The sequence below is a fragment of the Mesocricetus auratus genome, unplaced genomic scaffold, assembly GCF_017639785.1.
Source record: "Mesocricetus auratus isolate SY011 unplaced genomic scaffold, BCM_Maur_2.0 Super-Scaffold_100007, whole genome shotgun sequence".
NCBI classification, from domain to species: domain Eukaryota; kingdom Metazoa; phylum Chordata; class Mammalia; order Rodentia; family Cricetidae; genus Mesocricetus; species Mesocricetus auratus.
In genome coordinates, this window is record NW_024429191.1 from 86,640,411 (window position 1) to 86,659,764 (window position 19,354).

General features: G+C 45.0%; 1 protein-coding gene across 1 annotated transcript in view; it reads left to right on the forward strand.

The window, feature by feature from the left end:
- Positions 1–9,245, forward strand: part of Gna13 (G protein subunit alpha 13) — a 40,294-nt gene extending 31,049 nt beyond the window's left edge. The window contains exons 3-4 of the mRNA XM_005069981.4: positions 435–485; positions 3,920–9,245. Of these exons, the coding sequence (XP_005070038.1) occupies positions 435–485; positions 3,920–4,492 (624 nt within the window). The 3' untranslated portion in view covers positions 4,493–9,245. The remainder of the gene's footprint in view (positions 1–434; positions 486–3,919) is intronic.
- Positions 9,246–19,354: the final 10,109 nt, after the last annotated feature.

Consider the following 19,354-nt stretch of genomic DNA (forward strand, 5'->3'; position numbering starts at 1 on the left):
AGTGACCTGAAAACTTTCGCAGTGACAATTTTTGTAATGCTAGGCACTTGTCTTCTTTCAATCAGGCAAACCTATGCTGCCGTCCATACCAAATGTGGTAGTCTATTGTGGGCTTCTTATTGGCTGTTTGTGTGGTCATTTATTGTAGCACTGAGGACTGGCCCAGGGCCTTGGGCATGCCACGACTCGGTTGTACCTTCAGCCTATTAGAAGTGCTTTAAAGCTAGTGCTTGTCCAAGTTTCTTTCATGTTTGCTTTCTCTCTCTCTCTTTTTTTTTTTTTTTTTTTTAAGAGACAAGAGTCTCTCTCCCTTATGTATCCTTACATTTTGGAATCCTCCTGCTTCACCTTCCCTGAATGTGACAAGGAGAGTGTATTTGTACAGCCCCACCATACCGCATAAACTTGTAACTTTGTTTTCTTCTTGTTTTCAGGGTGAGTCTGTGAAGTATTTCCTGGATAACTTGGATAAACTTGGAGTACCAGTAAGTTTCAAAACAATGGTCATTGAGACTTGGAAGCAGTAATTGGGATGGCATTGTTTTTATTTTGGGGCAGCTTGTTAGGAAAGTTAGAGAAAATGTTAAGCCCCTGACTTAACATTAGGCAGTGGCCTAATTCATCCTTTTAAAGAGGGTTAATAGCTACAAACACTGACAGATTTCTTAAGGTTTTTCAACATGAGAGAGACTTGTGTTTGAAAATGAGATTGCCCATTATCTGTTGTTTTTCACTGCTGTTGGGGTTTCTGTAACAGAAATAGAGCAGACTCCTGAGTATTGGAGCCAGGGAAATGGGGCTCTATCTTGAGGCCTGCTGAAGAAACTGAGGTAAGAGAGAGTAAGAAGGGGACCCTGTGTTTACCAGAGCCTGTAACTCAGTTGGGCTAAGGCCTGCTCATAGCTTCCCTGTACCCGTTGGCAGGCGGAGAGCACTACTGTCTGCTCTCTCTACTGGTGAACACCTAAGAGTTGTTGGAGTTAAGGTTTTCAGTGCTTAGAGCCATTGCCCTAGAGTAATCTGTTAGTCATGGAATCTGTGCAGTGGCCTCTGCTGCCTCTTAGATCTCTGCTGGCTTAGATGTGCTCTGGACTCTGAGGCTCAGGGTTAGTGTGCTGATGGGAATCCAGAACTGACCTGCTGCCTGCCTGCCGGGGGGACAGTAGCACACTGCATACATAACACCGGGACTGAACTTTTTTCTTAGCAGGTTCATTTTCACATTTTCCTTATATCTTTCTAGTTGAATTTGCCTGCTGGGTGTGATGGCACACATCTATAATTCTATCACTCAGAAAGCTGAGGCAGGTGATTTGTAAGTTTAAGCCAGCCTGTCTTAAAAAACAAAACTTAAGTTTTTAATTGCATTTGTTTGCCTTTAAAAGAGTATTTTTTTAAACCTACTTTCTCCCCCAGATATAAGTGTCTCCCAGAACTTGAGTTCTTTATAGCTTACTTTGTCCACCTAATACAGAAACTGGAGAAACGCATCAGTGAATAGTGGGGAGTTATATGCTAGCGGAGTTATATGCTAGTGGGGAGGCACATGCTAGCGGAGGTGCCTGGGGTTGGTGTGTGTTACCTTGTTTGAGACGGGCTCTATCTTCCTGACCCTGGAGCTCACCGTTTGTCTAGACTGGCTGATGACAGGCCCCCCGTCCCCACCTCTCCAGCTCTGGGATGGAGATGATGCTCTGCTGACACTCACCTTTTGCTGTGGGTGCTGGGGATCCAGACTCAGGACCTCAGGCTTCGGCTGCATACATACACTTTACTGACTGCCCTAAACATGTTATTTTTATTTTGTGTGTATGAGCTCTTGTCTGTGCATGTGCTTACCTGGTACCCCAGGAGCCTAGAAAAAGATGTTGGTTCCCCTGGAACTGGAGTTCCATCTGCCACGTGGATGCTGGGAACTAACCTATGTCCTCCTCACACCCTAGACCAGCTCTGATTTGTTGTTGTTTGTTTGTTTTCTTGAGACCAGGTCTTATTACTTAGCCTTTGAACCTGCATTGTAGACCAGGCTGGCCTCAAACTCACTGAGATCTGCCTGTGCCTGCCTCCCACTGAAATTAAAGGCATGTTCTATCATGCCTGGCTAATGATTTTTTTTTAAAGAGTGCTTTCTTACAGTCTAAACAGTTAATTTGATCTGTTTTTCTGTTTTTCGGTTAGGTTTTTCTCTAAACACATCATTCATATACACCCTCTTTTCATTGTTGCTGGGGTTTTGTTGATTGTTGGGTAGTATTTTTAGGCTAGGTCTCATGTAACTCAGGCTAGACTTGAACTTACTTTGTAGTCAAAGATGACCTTGAACTCCTCCTGAACTTCAGTGCTAGCCCAGCAGGCTTCCGCAGCTGTTACAGCTGTTACTCTCTTCCTGTCTGTATCAGCCCTTGCTTCTTTGCTGCGTGTATCACAGTTGATAGTTACTTTGTCTCCTACCTATTCTTCTGTGAGGACCACGACTTGCTTAGTGACAGTGCCTGGCACAAAGTATGCAGTCATTAAATAGCTTGTAAATACATAGTCTAGCCAATCCTGGCTGTTTTTAGTAGGCGCTTAAACTGCTGGGCTGAGAAGAGTTCTGAAGCAAAGGAGAGCTGTTGTGAAGGAGAGGAGACTAAAGCTGCATTGATCACTCATTCTGTGACCCTAGGACAAGTCGCAGAATCCCATTTGCTTCTCTACTATTAAAGCTACAGAATCCTACTATGTGTTGAGCCTTTGGAAAGGCGTAAAATGCACCACAGCTTGTAAGTCAGACTTCCATCCTGTCTTGACTTTTAAAATGTTTTCACCATGAAGATGGGCATTAAAACTGCTCCCGTTTCAGTATTGCCAGAGAGCCATGTGGCTTATGGAAAAGTACTAGCCTGAGAAAGAAGAACCGTCAGGGCGTGTAAGCAAGTGTGCCGCTGGGGTGTAGTTGCTCTCTCCTGCAACCAGCAGCTGCCTTTGTTCAAGATCTTGTTTCTGTGCTCACAGGATCTGGAAAGCCTGACATGGTGGCAGGATCTGCAGTCTTAGCACTGAGAATTGTCAACAATTCCAGGTCAGCCAGGACAGCATCACAGGACTCTGCCTTCCACATGAGAGCATGCACACGTGCCTGTGCTCACACACACACACACTCTTGTATGCACATAAATGTATAATCCTAGCACTAAGGAGGCAGAGGCAGGAGGATCATCACAATGCCAGCCTAGTCACTGTAGCAGTGGGTCACTATAGCAGTGACCACCTGAAGAGTTCAGGAAGAGCTAACATTCTTGGCAGTGATGCTCTTCCAAGACAAGTATGCCAGGTGTGAATGCCTTCCAGGTGTGAATGTGCTGGTCCTCAGCAGAGGCTCTGAGGCTCAAAGTACATTCTTCTTCAGTGAGTAAGAGCTGCTTGAACTGTTGCCTGGAAACAGACTCGCCTGTGGTCTAAAGAGTGCTTGTTAATCACTCGTGCTACGTAAAGTGTTCTCCATACGCATGACAGTGTGGAGGTGTGTATAATGAAGAAGCACGTGTAATGGATCAGAGAGTAGGTCAGAGCCAGGCATGGGAAGTGAACCTCATGTGTTATTCACAGATCCTCCTGTTTTTAGAGGGGCTAGGAACAGCATGGAGATGCATGGGCAGTGGCATTATTCTGCCTTGACCTAGGAGTAGGTACTAGTTGGCAGTGCAGGCGGGTGAAGTCGTCTGGGAGTTCCACTTATGTGTGAGAAACATGCCAATTGTGGAACTCCACACCTCTAATTCTAGCTCCTGGGAGGCTGAGGCAGGAGGATCAAAGGATCTCAAGCTAGAGGCCAGCTTGGGCTACTAGTGAGACCTTGTCTTGTTTTGAAAATCATTTAATTTGCACATCCATTATTGCTACTTGTGAATTCCTAAGTATAAACCCTTTTCTCTTCCAGGATTACATTCCATCACAGCAAGATATTCTGCTTGCCAGGAGACCCACCAAAGGCATCCATGAGTATGACTTTGAAATTAAAAATGTCCCTTTTAAAATGGTTGATGTAGGTGGCCAGAGATCAGAACGGAAACGTTGGTTTGAATGCTTTGACAGTGTGACATCAATACTTTTCCTGGTGTCCTCAAGTGAATTTGACCAGGTGCTTATGGAGGATCGCCTGACCAATCGCCTTACAGAGTCTCTGAACATATTTGAGACAATTGTCAATAACCGGGTTTTTAGCAATGTCTCTATAATCCTCTTCTTAAACAAGACAGACTTGCTTGAAGAGAAAGTGCAAGTTGTGAGCATCAAAGACTATTTCGTAGAATTTGAAGGGGACCCACACTGCTTAAGAGACGTCCAAAAGTTTCTGGTGGAGTGCTTCAGGGGCAGACGCCGGGACCAGCAGCAGAGGCCGTTGTACCACCACTTCACCACCGCCATCAACACGGAGAACATCCGCCTGGTGTTCCGAGACGTGAAGGACACCATCCTCCACGACAACCTCAAGCAGCTCATGCTCCAGTGATTGATGGCAAGACTCGCTGTCCTGATGCCTTGTCGTGGTTTTCATTGTCTTCTGTTCTCTTGGTTTTTTTTTTTTTAAATAGCAGTTTACAACAGCAGTTAGAAAGATCTCAGTTCTGTGTCTAACTTCTTGGAAATCTTAGTCCTCCTGTGGCCTTTAGTTTGTGGCTGAAAGCTGCTGAATTAACACATTGCCAATATCTGCTGGCATTCAGGCTTTGATCGGTATCACCATGGCTTCCATTCAAGTCCAGTTGTAACTTCCTGGCCAGCCTCACACTAGGTGTATTTCAGGCTTTGAATTCTTCTGCTTGCAAACTGAATTCTCCTGCAGTGCCAAGAATAGGCAGTATCCTTAACAACTTGTAGGGACGAGATTAGGAATGTTCAGCTCTAAGATGAGACCCGAGAGAGAGAGTGCCTTACACAGCAGTGGCATGCCTAATTAGAGTGAGCCCCTGTTCTGGAAGGACTGTTAGAGAAAGTTCAGTCTAAGAAATAGATCTTCAGAGGCTTAGCCTTCCTGTGTTTGTAATTGCTTACACACTGCAGTAGTTTTCGTCTCCATTTCTTTAGTTTCTGAAGGTAATGTCTTAGTGTTTAAGTTTACAGTATGGATTTAGCCTGATGCTGATGCGTTCACAAATGGTACATGTACTATGTTGATCTGAAATAGCCAGTGATGTGCATTTTGCCTTTTCCATATTTGAGTATCAGTAACTTGATGTGCCCTGTTAGAAACATTCTGGCCATAGCAACAGCTAGAAAGGGCAAGCCCCTTGGTAACAAGAGTCAGCATAGCTGTTCCCGAGTGCCACATGTATGACTCTGGTCCTGTCTCAGTTGGTTTTGTGCCTCGCTGGAGGGAATCATCGCTGGGTCTTCTTTCTTTTGCCCTCCTGTCTCAATCTCAGCAACTCTGAACTGTGGCATTTTAGGGGTCCTTTTGTCACTGGCAGTATTTTCCTGTGAAATAATCAAGAAGGTATTATTTGAGTAGACCATTCATGCTTCGTGTCCCTGTCGACACAGTTTGTGTGTGTTGGTGTTGTTGTTATGAGGTGACAGCTTTATTGGGGTACATTTGAATGACTTAAGAATGCAGCTAAGGATACGCAATTCTTTTGGTCCATACTCAATGGAGGTTTGCCTCTCCTCTCTCTCTCTCTCTCTCTCTCTCTCTCTCTCTCTCTCTCTCTCTCTCTCTCTCTCTCTCTCTCTCTCTCTCACACACACACACACACACACACTCACTCACTCACTCACTCACACTCACCACTGCTAAGTTAAACCATGCCCATAATGTAGCTTTGTGATTAGATGTACCATAGTGACTGGTGGTGTAAAACATTTGTCATGCTCCAGCTGGCCTATGAGAGTTTGCAGAGCCTGAGCACACCCCTGCTTTCCTTGGAGAATGCATGAGTACTGTGGTGCCTGTCATTTTACTGTGTGACTCTTCTCAGGCAAGAAATGGGGCCCTGAGAGATTGGTCAACTTTGTGGCTCACAGACGGTGGCAGTCCTTATTCCTTACTGGCAGGTGTGAGAGCTGGGCCTTCTAGTGTGCTAAAAGGGGGTGTGTTCTTGATAGACCTGACTTGTCTTGACTTTGAACTTTTGCTGTCTTTCTATTTATAAATTCCAGTGTTTTCTTGCCTTGGTAATACATGAGCTTAAGACATGTAGTCCAATATCACAGTACAGGTGTTGTTAGCATAATTTATGTATATCTAAATGGTTCTACATCTAGTCCTTTTTGCCAAAAAGAATGTGTCATTTAAATTCATGGGGTTAGCATAACGCCAGTGCTGATGAACATTTGAACATGTGCACAATAACATTTGGTTTATTCTGTGTTAATTTAGCAAACATTTTTGTGCATTGGCCAAAACTAACTGCAGTGAAGGCAAAAGTCAGTCCCTCCAGAAAGCAGTTTTATCCAGTTACACTTGAGCTCTGATTGAGCAGAATCACTGACTTTCTCCATTGTGACTATCACCAGGAAGTGACAGGAACACCAACTAGACACAGCATCCCAGGCATCTGCACTTCCTTGTGAAGCATGCAGAATCTCTACCCAAATGCAGTCGAGCATGCTGAAGCAGTGGACTGCTCACTGGCAATAGATAGAGGATTGTTTAGAGTGCAAAGAACTGTGAGGCTCAGCCAGAAAGCTCTGGTCCACATTTGAAAGGAATCTAACACCTACATCCTAATTGAAATACTGAAATATTGTTGTGTGAAGAGGAAGGTGAGATTTAGCCAATAGACTTGAAAAAGTGCTCGACCCTCCCTGTGCTGACACCCCAGTCCCTAAAGTGTAACCTGAAGTTGAGGCTCTGTGGGGCCCTGGGCTTTGCATGTCGTGGGGTGAGTGGAATTACCGGTGCCTGACTCCACATTTCTCTGTTCTGAGATCTGCACCCTTGCTACATACCAACAAATGATCACACAAGTGTCTTGGTTGACTTTGAAATTTTTTATATTTTACAGAGTTGCCTTATAAATGAAAGAACATCACAAATTACACCTTAATTTTTTTTAAATGAGGAAAGGGCTTTGTTCCATGGTTTCTTACGATCTTAATTCAAGGTGTGTTTCTACCACTTAAATGTTTTTAATGTACTGAAATGCCTGAAATGTTTCTTCCTGCCAAATACTCTCTGTATTAAATTGAAGCCTCCATTTTAGTTTTTCTCTCTGGACAGGGTACTTTATAGCCAGAGGGCAATTGCAGCCAAACAAGACGGGTGTCCTAAAGAGGAGCATGTTTCCTGTAACAGGCATTGGTGGGTACTTCACGCCTACGGGGTCCTCCGTGAAGTTTTCAAACCCACACACTACAGGGGAATGCTTGTTCAGTTGGTGGAAGCTGTTGATTTCAAGTAAGAGAAAGTAAGACCACATTGGTCCCAGAAGTGACAAGAAGTGTCACTAGATGCAGCAAAAAGCTTATGCCCTCTAAGTAAATCACCTTCCGGGGTTAGCCCAAGTTCTCGGTCTTCTGTTCTGACGGAATGTATTTCTCAGCATTGATACTCACATCCGGTTATGCCTCGCTCATATGAAGAAGAATAATGTCTAAGTTATGCGGTTATATTCTGAAACTCAAGTTATTTGGAAATCCCTCAAATTGGTGCTTTCATTATTTAATGATACATTTAGGCAAAACCCCAAACAAACCATTTGAAATGTGGCTCTGAGTTACAATTTGTAGTGATTTTATTTTTCTCATTTGAGAAGACAAAGTGTCAGTGTTAATCTGAATTTCCTGTATGAACCCTACCTGTAAAGTCCAGTTAAATATTTGTAACAAATTCCCAAATAAACCTAGAGAAAGCGGCTCTGTTACCTTTTCATGTCTTTTAATTTTACTTGGGAGATGGAGAGTAAAGATCTGCAGGTCCTCAACCATTTGGAAACCGGCCTTTGGTTGCATGTCTCTTTCCTGTGGTTCCAGCACACTGAAGCCCATGAGCCAAGGGATCTTTGTGTTGTGCTGCTTGAATGAAAGCACTTTCTACTTTCTTTTCTTTTTCTAAAGTTGGGATGGCTTTTCAGTCTAGAAAGCCTGGGGCACATGATGCCCGTTTTCTTATGGTACGAGGTTAGGGCTTAGGCAGTTTACACTAGAGATTGAATTCTGTGTTAAACCCTGATGATAACTTTTCAGATACCATCAGCTACATACTGCTAGCCTTGCCTGGCAGGCGTTCGCCAGATTGATCAAAACAGTGTTTGTCCACTAACATTCTTCCGTCCACCTGAATTGACCTGTCCATCCCTACATACAGCTTTCAGGTCTAAGCAGCCAGTTTTGAGTGCCAGGGATGGCACAGAGCATTGTTTTACATTTGTTTGCTTGTGTATTTGTGTGCTTTTGAGACAGGGTCTCCCTGTGTACCCAAGGTTGATCTCAGATTTGAGATCCTACTGGCTCAGCTTCCCAAGTGCAGAGACTCCCACTTGCCTTTTAAGGCACTAGGATGGGGACAGTGTTCTGTGGGCTGCAAAGTGAGTTTTGTGACCTTTGCTATGTTATCGTGATGACATTTGAGATGGATTGAAGCCTGCCTAAATCCAGGAAGCATACGTTTTCAATCTGTGACAATCGCTGATCATAATAAACTACCTTCTTGGTTTGTAATTCTGATTTTATTCACAGACACAACCCTGCTAAAGTGAGTGGCGATTTTGATATTACCCATGCCCGTTTGATGGTGCCAGGAGTGACAGGGAGGAAGGAGCAGTGTGCTCTTGTTGGGGGTGTGTGGTAATGAAGCAGACGGTATACTGTGTGCTTTCTCTTTACCTCTACTTGAAAGCAGAATCGCAAAATATTCTAGGTGGCTTTTCTCCATTAGGCATAAGCTCATGGGGCACAAGAAGCCTTATCCAAAGCACTCAGTGCAACCCTCAGATACTGTCCCTAATGAGACATGGTTTATATTACCCTGTATGAAAGTATTTGTGGCTTAGATTTTTTTTCATACATCTTTTTATAACTTTCCAGGAACTAAGCACATTATCTGATACTGTTGTAAATTTTTTTTGGCCAGTGTTTTGGTTCCAAAGTAGCAGTAAATTATTTCTACAGGAGGTCTCAGAGTGGAAGGAATGGTTTCATTTTATAAAACAAGTTGCTATTCATTAAGGCTTCTTACTTTTGTACATATTTTGCAAAGTTTGTCTCTTTACTATTAATATTTGCTTTGTACAAATTACTGACATTTAATAAACATTTATAAACGATTTGATAGCATGGTGTTGTTTTAACTCTGACACTTGAGTGTGAAGCAGGGGGTGATTTTCACATTGGAAAGCAGAAGTTTGCACAGCCTGCTGAAGGCACAGAGATCTACCCGGCGTCTCTGCAGCTCTGCCACTGTGGAAACAGTTGCCGACTAAAGATGTGGCTACATGGAGCCCTCATGTCTCCACTGTTGTGACGCAGGATCTCTGAAGGCTTCTGGGCCCCAGCCTCATCCAGTTGTAGCAGGATTACTCTTAAGCGTGTTATAATCAAATGCATATTTAAAAAAACAGTCAACATCACCATCATCTTTTTATCCCCCCACCGGTAAACCTTAATTTAGAATAGAGTGGAGGAATGTGGTTGGGCAGGTAGTAAGGATTCCGAGCATTTCACCCTGTAACTGCTTCCCCAGTGAACGTTTGGTATTTGTTTGGATTATTTGTCACTAATAATGAACCAATAACGAGCTGAGCTTGTGGCTTACAACTGCTAATTGCAGCTCTTGGAGGGCTACGGCAGGAGGATTGACTGGAGTTCCTGGTTAGGCTAGCTACAGTATGGTCTAAAGCAACACCTTGTCTCAAAGAGTCAATACAGAAAGCATGGCAATTATATAGGAAAGCCTCCCATGATTCCTCACTTACCCCTGAAGTCTTCGGGAGGTCATGCAGGACCCTGAATGACATTTGTCATGTCTCCTCTCAGCTGTTGGACGTCCCTTGTTCTCCAGCCTTTCTTGTTCATTCCAATACTGGCAGTTTTGAGGAGTGCCAGCCAGAGATTTTATGGGATGTTCTATTGGGGTTAGTCTGATACCTTCTTAGTAGGCAGCAGTATGGGGTTTAGAACCACAAAGTATCCTTTTTCTATGTTGTATATTCCCATAAATCTAATTGTAAAAACAGATGACCAGCCCAGAGGCCATCGTAGATGATAAGAAATAAGCATTCCTGGCTGGGGAGATGACTCAGCAAGTGCCTGCTTCATAAGCATGAGGACTTTAACTTGACCCCCGAAATTCATGTGAAAAGCTAGGCATGGCTGTTGGCACCTGTAATGTCAGGGGTAGAGATAGATCCCTGAAGTTCATTGGCCAGCTGGCCAGCCTGGCTGAATCTGTAAGCTTCAGGATTGGTGAAAAACCCTGTCACAAAAAGTTGGAGAGTGAAAAAGACCATAATGTCAACCACTGGCTTACACACACACACACACACACACACACACACACACACACACACACACACACATCAACAACAACAAAACATGGGCTTGCATGCACCCATGTACACAGCCATACAAGAACATACACAGACAGAGTACAACACACCACACAAAAGTACCATTCTCATGAAATCTTGTCAAGTGTACCTAATGGCCCTGCCTAGCAGTGGTGATGCACGCCTTTAATCCCAGCAGAGGCAGGCAGATCTCTTGAGTTTGAGGCCAGCCTGATTTACAGAGCAAATTCAAGGACAGCCAGGACTACATAGTGGGACCCTGTCTTGAAAATCAAACAAACAAAAATGTATGCCTAATGACCATCATTCACTCTCCAGTGGTTCTCAACCTTCCTAATACTGCGACCCTTTGATACAGTTCCTCATGTTGTTGGGGGCAACCACACAATTATTTCATTGCTACTTCATAACTAATTTTGCTATTGTTATAAATCAATGTAAATGTCTGTTTTCTGGTGGTTTTAGGCAACCCCTGTGAAAGGGTCAGTTGACTCAGGGGGTTGGGACCCACAGGTTGAGAATCACTTCCTTACCTTTTCATAAAGAGCCAAGTTGTCAACTTTCTAAACGACTTTTCTTAAGAGTCTCATTATGAGCCAGGCGTTGGTGGCGCACGCCTTTAATCCCAGCACTCGGGAGGCAGAGGCAGGCGGATCTCTGTGAGTTCGAGGCCAGGCTGGACGGACAGCCTCCAAAACAGAGAAACCCTGTCTCATAAAACCAAAAAAAAAAAAAAAAAAAAAAAAAGAGTCCCATTATGTAGCCCAAGCTGATGTTGGTATTACAGCTGTGGCTCCCCACCCCCGTTCATGCCTTCCATTTGCATCTGTATGCGCTTGTGACTTGGGTGTTCAACTGCCTATAGGCATGTGTAAGGCCCAGTGGTACCACTGGGTGTGGCAGGGATAGCTCTCCATCTCATTCATTGGGTATGGCAGGGATAGCTCTCCATCCTATTCATTGAGGCAGAGTCTCTCAACTGAACTCAGAGCTCACCAAGATAGCTGGCTTGCTCCCAGGGTTGGAATTACAGGTGGGCCACCATGCCCTCCTGGTATTTATTCACACAGGCTCTGGGGATTCCAGCTCCAGTCCTCACACTTGGATGGCAAGCGCTTTGTCCATGAACATCTCCCAGGCCCGAATCTTCCTACGTGGCATTTATTGAAAGCTCCACGGATGGCTGTCTTCCCTCAACCGAGCATGGCTTCCCCAGCAGCTGTGAGGAAATGTCCAGTAGAAGTGCTGGCTCCTCAGCCAGTTGGCTCCAGCCTCTGGCAAATGAAAATTCTTTTCTAGAGCCTCACTTTCACATATTTAACTCTGGATCCTGAAAAAGAAAATTACAATACAAAAGGTGGACTTTATGTAAGTGTTGTTGGAAAATGTATGGTTTCAGAGACAAGCTTTTAAAGGCTTCCTGCGAGGTCAGAGAGCATTGGAAATTGAAACTAGCTTGAACATTGGAATTCCCCTCAAAACAAAAAACTTAAAAAAAAAAAGGAAAAGGAAGAAAGAGAAAGAAAAGGTGGGGAGCAGGCTCGGTGGGTGAAGTGCTTGTGGCACACTCGTGGTCTGAATCTCCAGCACCTAGCAAGTGCAGTGGTGCACATCTGTCACCAGCATGGAGGAGGAGACAAGCGCATCCAGGGTGCTCGCTGCCATCTCGCCTCACCAGAACAGCAAGTTCTACGTTAGTGAGTGATCCTGTCTCCCAAAACAGAGTGATGGAAGAAGATGCTCAATGTCTGTGATGGCCTGCAAGTACACACACACACACACACACACACACACACACACACACACACACACACACACACACACACACACGCGCCTGGGTTCCCATACACACATTCATGGGCACACCTCTCCCCACATGCATAAACTCCCCTCTCACACACACACAGTTCTGAGCTCTCCACAACACACACATGCATGGCAACCTACACACATTCACACACACACACACACACATACACACACATACAGAGCAAAAGACTAAAACTTTTCTTCTAGTGTTGAAACAAGGGAATTAATTCACTATTGGGAAAAGAAACAGCTAAGCCCCAAACTCCTGTCTGAGAAGTGCTTTGGCATAGTCGGGGTTAACTGACATGCTGGCATAAGATGACCTCGGTGACCTGAGTCCAGTATAGGTTGTTGGAAGAAAAAGGGGGCCTTTTGGTCCAGTGGAAATACAAGAAATCCAAGGTTTACATGTTAAACCAGAGGTTTGTGCAAGTGACTTGAGAAACTGGGCAGGCCCTCCAAAAATGATGGACCTCAGGCAGTGTCCTAAATCCATGCTGTGGTCTTTGCTCAGAAAGGAGTGGAAGCTTTGAACTCAGTGCTCTGGAGAAGGGAGGCACCATGAACTAGGTTTTACAAGAGCTTTTTTTTAATATTCAAAGAAAAAGAGGAGAGGCTCCACCAAGTTTTCAATATAAACTAGCTGTTCAGCTAGCTATGTCATCTTGTGTGTCCCTCACAAGAATGCTGAGAGAAGGAAGCTGTGTCTAGAATTCACACTTCCGTTAAGGGGGACCTTTCTTTTCTTCATAAAGGTACTGATAGGAACACAGAACAATGAAGTCCTCTTAAAAGTTGGTACTGTGGGGCTGGGCATGGTGGCCCACGCCTTTAATCCTAGCACTCAGGAGGCAGAAGCAGATGGATTTCTGTGAATTCAAGGTCAGCCTGGCCTACACAATGAGTTTCAGGCCATCCGAGGCTACACAGAAGAGACTCTGTCCTCACAATGAAGAGAGAAAGAGAAAATGTAATGAGGGCCGCATATGGTTAGATTGCTAGAGGGATTGCCTTACGTGCACGAAGCTCTGGGATCCATCCACAGCAAGGCCTGAGCCCAGAGCGGTTATGCACGCCTATAATCCCAGCGCTTGGGAGGTGGAGACCTGAAGACCAGTAGCTGGAGGTCATCCTCGGCTACATACTGAGTTCAAGGCCAGCCTGTGCTACATGAGATCTTGTCTAAACAAAACACAATACTTGGTAATTTGGGGCAAGGTGTGCACCTCAGTGATGACGGACCCGTGGTGGGGTCTGCTGGCCAGCACTACAGGAAGGGGCTTCTTTTTGTGATTACCCACGTCCAGCTTTTGACAGACTGGTTTTCCTGTCCCTGTCGTGTGAAGAAAAGTCAGGTGCAAACGATGAAACTGAAGCCCAATACTGCTGACGAGGAGGAGGTCTGGGCTGCTTTAGTTCACTCTGCTTGAAACCCCCAGTGCTAAGCAAGGTCCTCGGATTTAACTAGTGGGCTTATTTCAACATCAGAGTGAGTTCATCAAAAGTGGGTTATTCTGCTGGGGCAGTGTATGAGGCCACTGGCAGTGGGTCCAGGATCTAACTCGAATGCACAAACTGACTTTGTGGATTCTGTATGGAGAGACACCTTGTTCAGCCTGGATACCTGGACACAGGGATGGGGTGGGTGCCTTGGTCCTGTTTCATTGAGGTGATGGGACAGACTCAGTAGACTTCCTAGGGGAGGCCTTACCCTCTCTGAGGAGCAGATGGGAGGTGGGGTGGGGGAAGTGGGGAGAGCAGGAGGAGAGTAGGGAGGGGGGACTGGGATTAGAATGTAAAAAACAAATTAATAAGCTAAAACAATTTTTAAGTGGGTTATTCTGGGGATGGAGTGGTTGCACAGTGTTGGGGGAAGTCCTGTGCATTTGTCAATAAAGTACTGTTGAGCCTATAGGGAACCAAGATAGGAGGGACTAGGAGTCCAAGAGAACTCTGGGAAGAAGAAACACAGAGAGTTCGAGATGTAACACCATTGGGGTAGGAAGCCCGGAAACCTCTCCGGTAAGAGACATACTTAGATTAACAATTATGGGATAATTACTTAAGTCAGAGCTAGACAGTAAGAAACAAGCAAGGCCAACAGCTTCATAATTAATATAGCCTCCTGTGTGTTTATTTGGGACTGATGCGGATCTGGAACCAGGCGGGCGGGAAGGCTTCTCTCAAAGAAAAAGCTTCTCTTAACAGCACAGAGCTTTTTTTTTTTTTTTTTTTTTTCTTTTGGTTTTTCGAGACAGGGTTTCTCTGTATTGTCTTGGGGGCTGTCCTGGAACTCGCTCTGTAGACCAGGCTGGCCTTGAACTCACAGAGATCTGCCTGCCTCTGCCTCCTGAGTGCGGTCCCACAGAGCTTAAGAGCACTGGGTGCTTTTCCAGAGGACCTGGGTTTGTTTTCCAGCACCCACGTGGAGCTCCAATTCCAGGGGATCTGACATACTCTTCTGACTTCCACAGGCACCAGGCATGCAAGTGGTACAGAGACATACATGCAGGCAAAACACTCATACACATAAAGGTAAAAATTAGCTGTAACCCAGGCTGTCCTCCTGCCTCAGCCTCTCAGATGGTAGAGTAACTGTATAAGCCACCATAACCTGCAGACTAAGGCCTCCCATTCTTGTATTCTTTTATTGAGACATCTTGGATTTTGATGGCTTGGTTTTTTTTCTAATCTCAGTTCATTTGATTTTTATTTTTAGCCTATATTATAGAAAAATTTTGAACAGGGCTGGAGAGATGGCTCAGCAGTTAAGAGTGCCTCCTGCACCATCATTAGGACTGGGGTTCCAGTCCCAGCACCCACAAAACAAGCTGGGCGTGCCACACACCCATGCCTGGAGTCCCACATCCAAGGGAGGCAGAGACTATTACTGGGACTTGCTGGCTTCCAGCCTAGTCCAGGAAACACAAGCCACAGGTAGAGAGAGAGAGAGACAGAGACAGAGACAGAGACAGAGAGAGACAGACACAGAGACAGACAGACAGAGACAGACAGACAGAGACAGAGACAGACAGACACAGAGACAGACAGACAGAGACAGAGACAGACAGAGATAGAGAGACAGAGACAGACAAAAACAGACAGAGACAGAAACCCTGCCTGAGAAGGAAAAATTCAGTGAAGGGAGGCTACCCAAAGCCCGCCTCTGTGCTTGGTGTTTGTAGTAGAAGGAGCATCCATACAAATACATAGAAAAGAAAAGACATATGCTGACACAGACCCACCAGTAAAATACATCTTTAAAAAGAAAGAGATTTTAAGAGAGACTAGGATAATAAGCTCACACATGCTACTCAGCTTCAAGAGTATCTCATAACTGCAGCTGGGCATGGTGATATGCACCTGTAATCCCAGGTAGGAGGGTTGCTGGGAGCTGAAGGCTAGCCTGGGCTACCCAGTGAGCTCTAGCCCTGACAGAACTACACAGCAAGACCCTGTTCCAGAAAACCAAACAAACTCACTAGCTCATGGTCAATCGTTTTACCTTCCTGCCTGAACCTTTGTATATCTCTAAAGACAGAAAGACTACTTTCCTTAGTTTGAAAAAGTTATTTTGAAAAAAAATTGACATCTGGTGTTTTTTAAACTTCTAGAATCAATCTCGATCTTTCATTTTAGGAAATGATGCCAGGAATTAAAAGGGAAATGACTGTCACAGGTCAGCTTGTACTTGAACTTTTGCTGACTGACCCCAGAACTTAGCGACTGAAGACAACGCCCACTGTATTTGTGTTGGTCCATGAGTAGATTGAGTGGTTCTTTGGTCTGGACAAACTGAGCTCCCTCATGATCTCTGGTCAGTTGAGAGCGTGGCTGGGAGCCAGATGACCAAAGTTGGTGTCCTGGGACTAGTGCTTGAGACCTTGGTTCTCATACGTGGCAGGCTAGCTTATTTTGATCATGTTTGCATGTATGTATGTATGTATGTATGTATGTATGTATGTATGTATTGTGTATATGTTTGGCTTTAGGGTTCCAGACACAGCAGAGCTGAGGCCCTGATGTACAGACACCATGCAGGCCTCAGCCTGTACTATATGTTTTAAAAAACATGGAGCTAGGATGACAGCTTGCTTCAAGGCACTGACGTAAATGTGAGTCCTGTATTCAGGGGCAGAGGCTGGGGATCTTGGGGAAGTTGTCTGGATGAATCTGTGAGTTCTGCGTTCAAGTAAGAGACTCGGCCTCAATATACAAGGCAGAGTACAGTTTTGGGAATCACCCATAGTCAACCTCTGCCCTCCATATGAACTCACCATCTTACCTAGGCTAAACTCAAACTCATGACCCATCCTTAAGGCTGGGTGTTAGCCTCCATACCTAGGCTTACCAACTCAGGTTATCTTATTTAATGATGCTTTTTTGAGACAGAGTTTTATGTGGCTTGGATTGGCCTTGAGCTCATTAAGTATCCATGCAAGGATGACTTTGAACTTTAGATCCTCCTGTCTCTACCGCCCAAGTACTGGATGACAGATCTGTGACACCTAGCTGTCAACTGAGATTTCTTAAAATTAACTTATTTATTTATTTATTGTGTGTGCTCGTGTGTGTGTGTGTGTGTGTGTGAGTGTGTGTGTGTGTGTGTGTGTGTGTGTGTGTGAGAGAGAGAGAGAGAGAGAGAGAGAGAGAGAGAGAGAGAGAGAGAGAGAGAGAGAGAGATTCTCTTCCTCTAACACGTGCATCTCAAAGGCTGAACTCTGACTGTTGGACCAGGCAGCAGTGCCTCTGTCTGCTGAGTCATCTCATCAGCCCTGAGATTTTTTTTCTTTTTTGGGGGGGGGCAAGAAGGAGTGGGGTCCCAGCTGTCCTGGAACTCCTCTGTAGACCAGGTTAACCTTGAACTCACAGATATCCGCCTTCCTCTGCTTCCCTGGATGCTGGAGTGAAAGGTGCCCACTTCCATGCCCAGCTGAACTTTTTAAAAAAAAACTTATTTTACTTTTAGTTATGTATGCACATGTGTGTGTCTGTATGAATGTATGTCACTTTGTGGGGGTGCCTGTGGAAGCCAAAGGCATTGTAGCCCCTGGGGCTGCAGTCACACGCAGGTGGTTGTGAGTTTCCTGACATTGGTGCTAAGAGACAAACTCCCTAACTGCTCAGCCATCTCTCCAGCTGAGATTTACTTTTATTTTATGTGTATGAATGTTTTGTGTATGTATATGTGTATGTGTGAATGCCGTGCATGCCTGATGCTGTTTGAGGTCAGGAAAGGGTATCAGAGCCTCTGAAACTAAAATTACAGATGGTTATAAGATGCCACGTGGGTGGGGAACTGAACCTGGGTCCTCTACAAGGTCTGTGTATCATACCATGGCCTCAGTAAGTGATCTCAGCCACTGAGCCATCCCCCTAGCCCACTGAGATTCTCAATGAGAACAACTTTCAGTCTATCATTTTGTATTCTGCCAACTTTAGGGCTTGACGCTATTTTTACAACCCTATAGTGCCTGGGAAGCATGAGCCTTAAAAGGTAAATCAACTCACTGGCTCGAATGCCAGAGGAGTGATGAGCTTTGAGCCAAGAAAACTATTTCCCTATTAGGGTCTCGTCCAGTGACATTCTCTGGCAGTGTAGGGCTTATAGCTAAGGATGTCCTCTTGATTGTTTACAAAACCCAGCTCAAGATCATCAGTGAACTGAGTGTCAGGAAGGACATTTGGCCTCCAAAACACAGGCTTCATTTCCTGAAAGTTGATCCTTGCTTTAGCACAGTCCTCAAGCAACCAAGATTTGTGCAGTAATGATTCCATAGATGCTGAGTGTGGTAGCTCACACATTTAATTCTAGCACTCAGGAGGCAGAAGCAGATAGATCTCTGTGAGTTTGAGGCTAACCTGGTCTACATTAGTGTATTCTAAGATGGCCAAGGCTATGCAGTGAGACCTTGTCTTTAAAAAAATGAATTTGAGCTTTAAGATGGATGACAAGTCCATAATCTCAGCATTCAGGAAGCTAAGGCAGGAGGAGTGCCACAAGTTTAATACCAGCCTGGGCCACATACTGAGTTTGAGGCCAACCTGAATTAAACAATACCAAGATCCAGTTTCAAAAGAAAAGACCAAAAACAGAGGCAGATGAGATGCCTCAGTGGGTAAAAGGGCTTGCTGCTAGGACAGATGACCTGACTTTGATCCCTGGGACCCAAATGGTAGAGAGAGCTGACTCCCACAGATTGTCCTGTAGCCTCTCCATGTGTACTGTGGAACATATAACACACAAACACACACACACACAAACACACAATTTGAGGGTTCTATTGAATTCTGTTGACATGGAGAGCCCATTTCAATGTGGTGGGTGCCACCCCTGGGCTGGTGGTTCCAGGTGGGCTGCTCATCCTCCTTAGCCATCAAGGCTATGCAAATCCACACAACAAGAAGCTACTTCATAGCTACTAGGATGACTACAATCAAACGCACGGGTGGGTGTAAGCATTGGTGGAAAGAACACACAGCCCGAATGCTGTGCTGCAGGGGTTGTAAAATGTCAATGACGCTTTGGAAAACAGTTTGGTAGAGCCTCAAAATATCTCCATTGCTGGCTAATGTTTCTGTCAACCCGACACCAGCTAGGGTCATCTGGGAAGAGGGACCCTCAGTTGAGAAAATGCCTTCATCTGACCGACAGTCTGTGGTGTAATTCTTGATGATTGATATGGGAGAAACATGTCAAAGGGTGGTGCTATCCCAGTCTGGTGGTCCTGGGTGGTCTAAGAAAGCAGGCTGAGCAGGCCATGGGGAGCAAGCCAGCAAGCAGCTCTCTCCCACAGCCTCTGCATCAGTTCCTGCCTCCAGACTCCTGCCTTGAATTCCTGCCCTGACTTCTCTGTGACAGAGTGTGAGCTGAGAGTTGTAAAATGAAACAAACCCCTTCCTCCCCAAGTGGCTTTAGGTCATAGAGTTTTATCACAGCAATAGAAACCCTAACCGAGACAGTTAACCTGTGTGGTGGCCATTTTAACCCCAGAGGTAGACTCAAAAGAGAAATGAAAACATTCACACAACAATTTGTGCACGAATGTTCATAACAG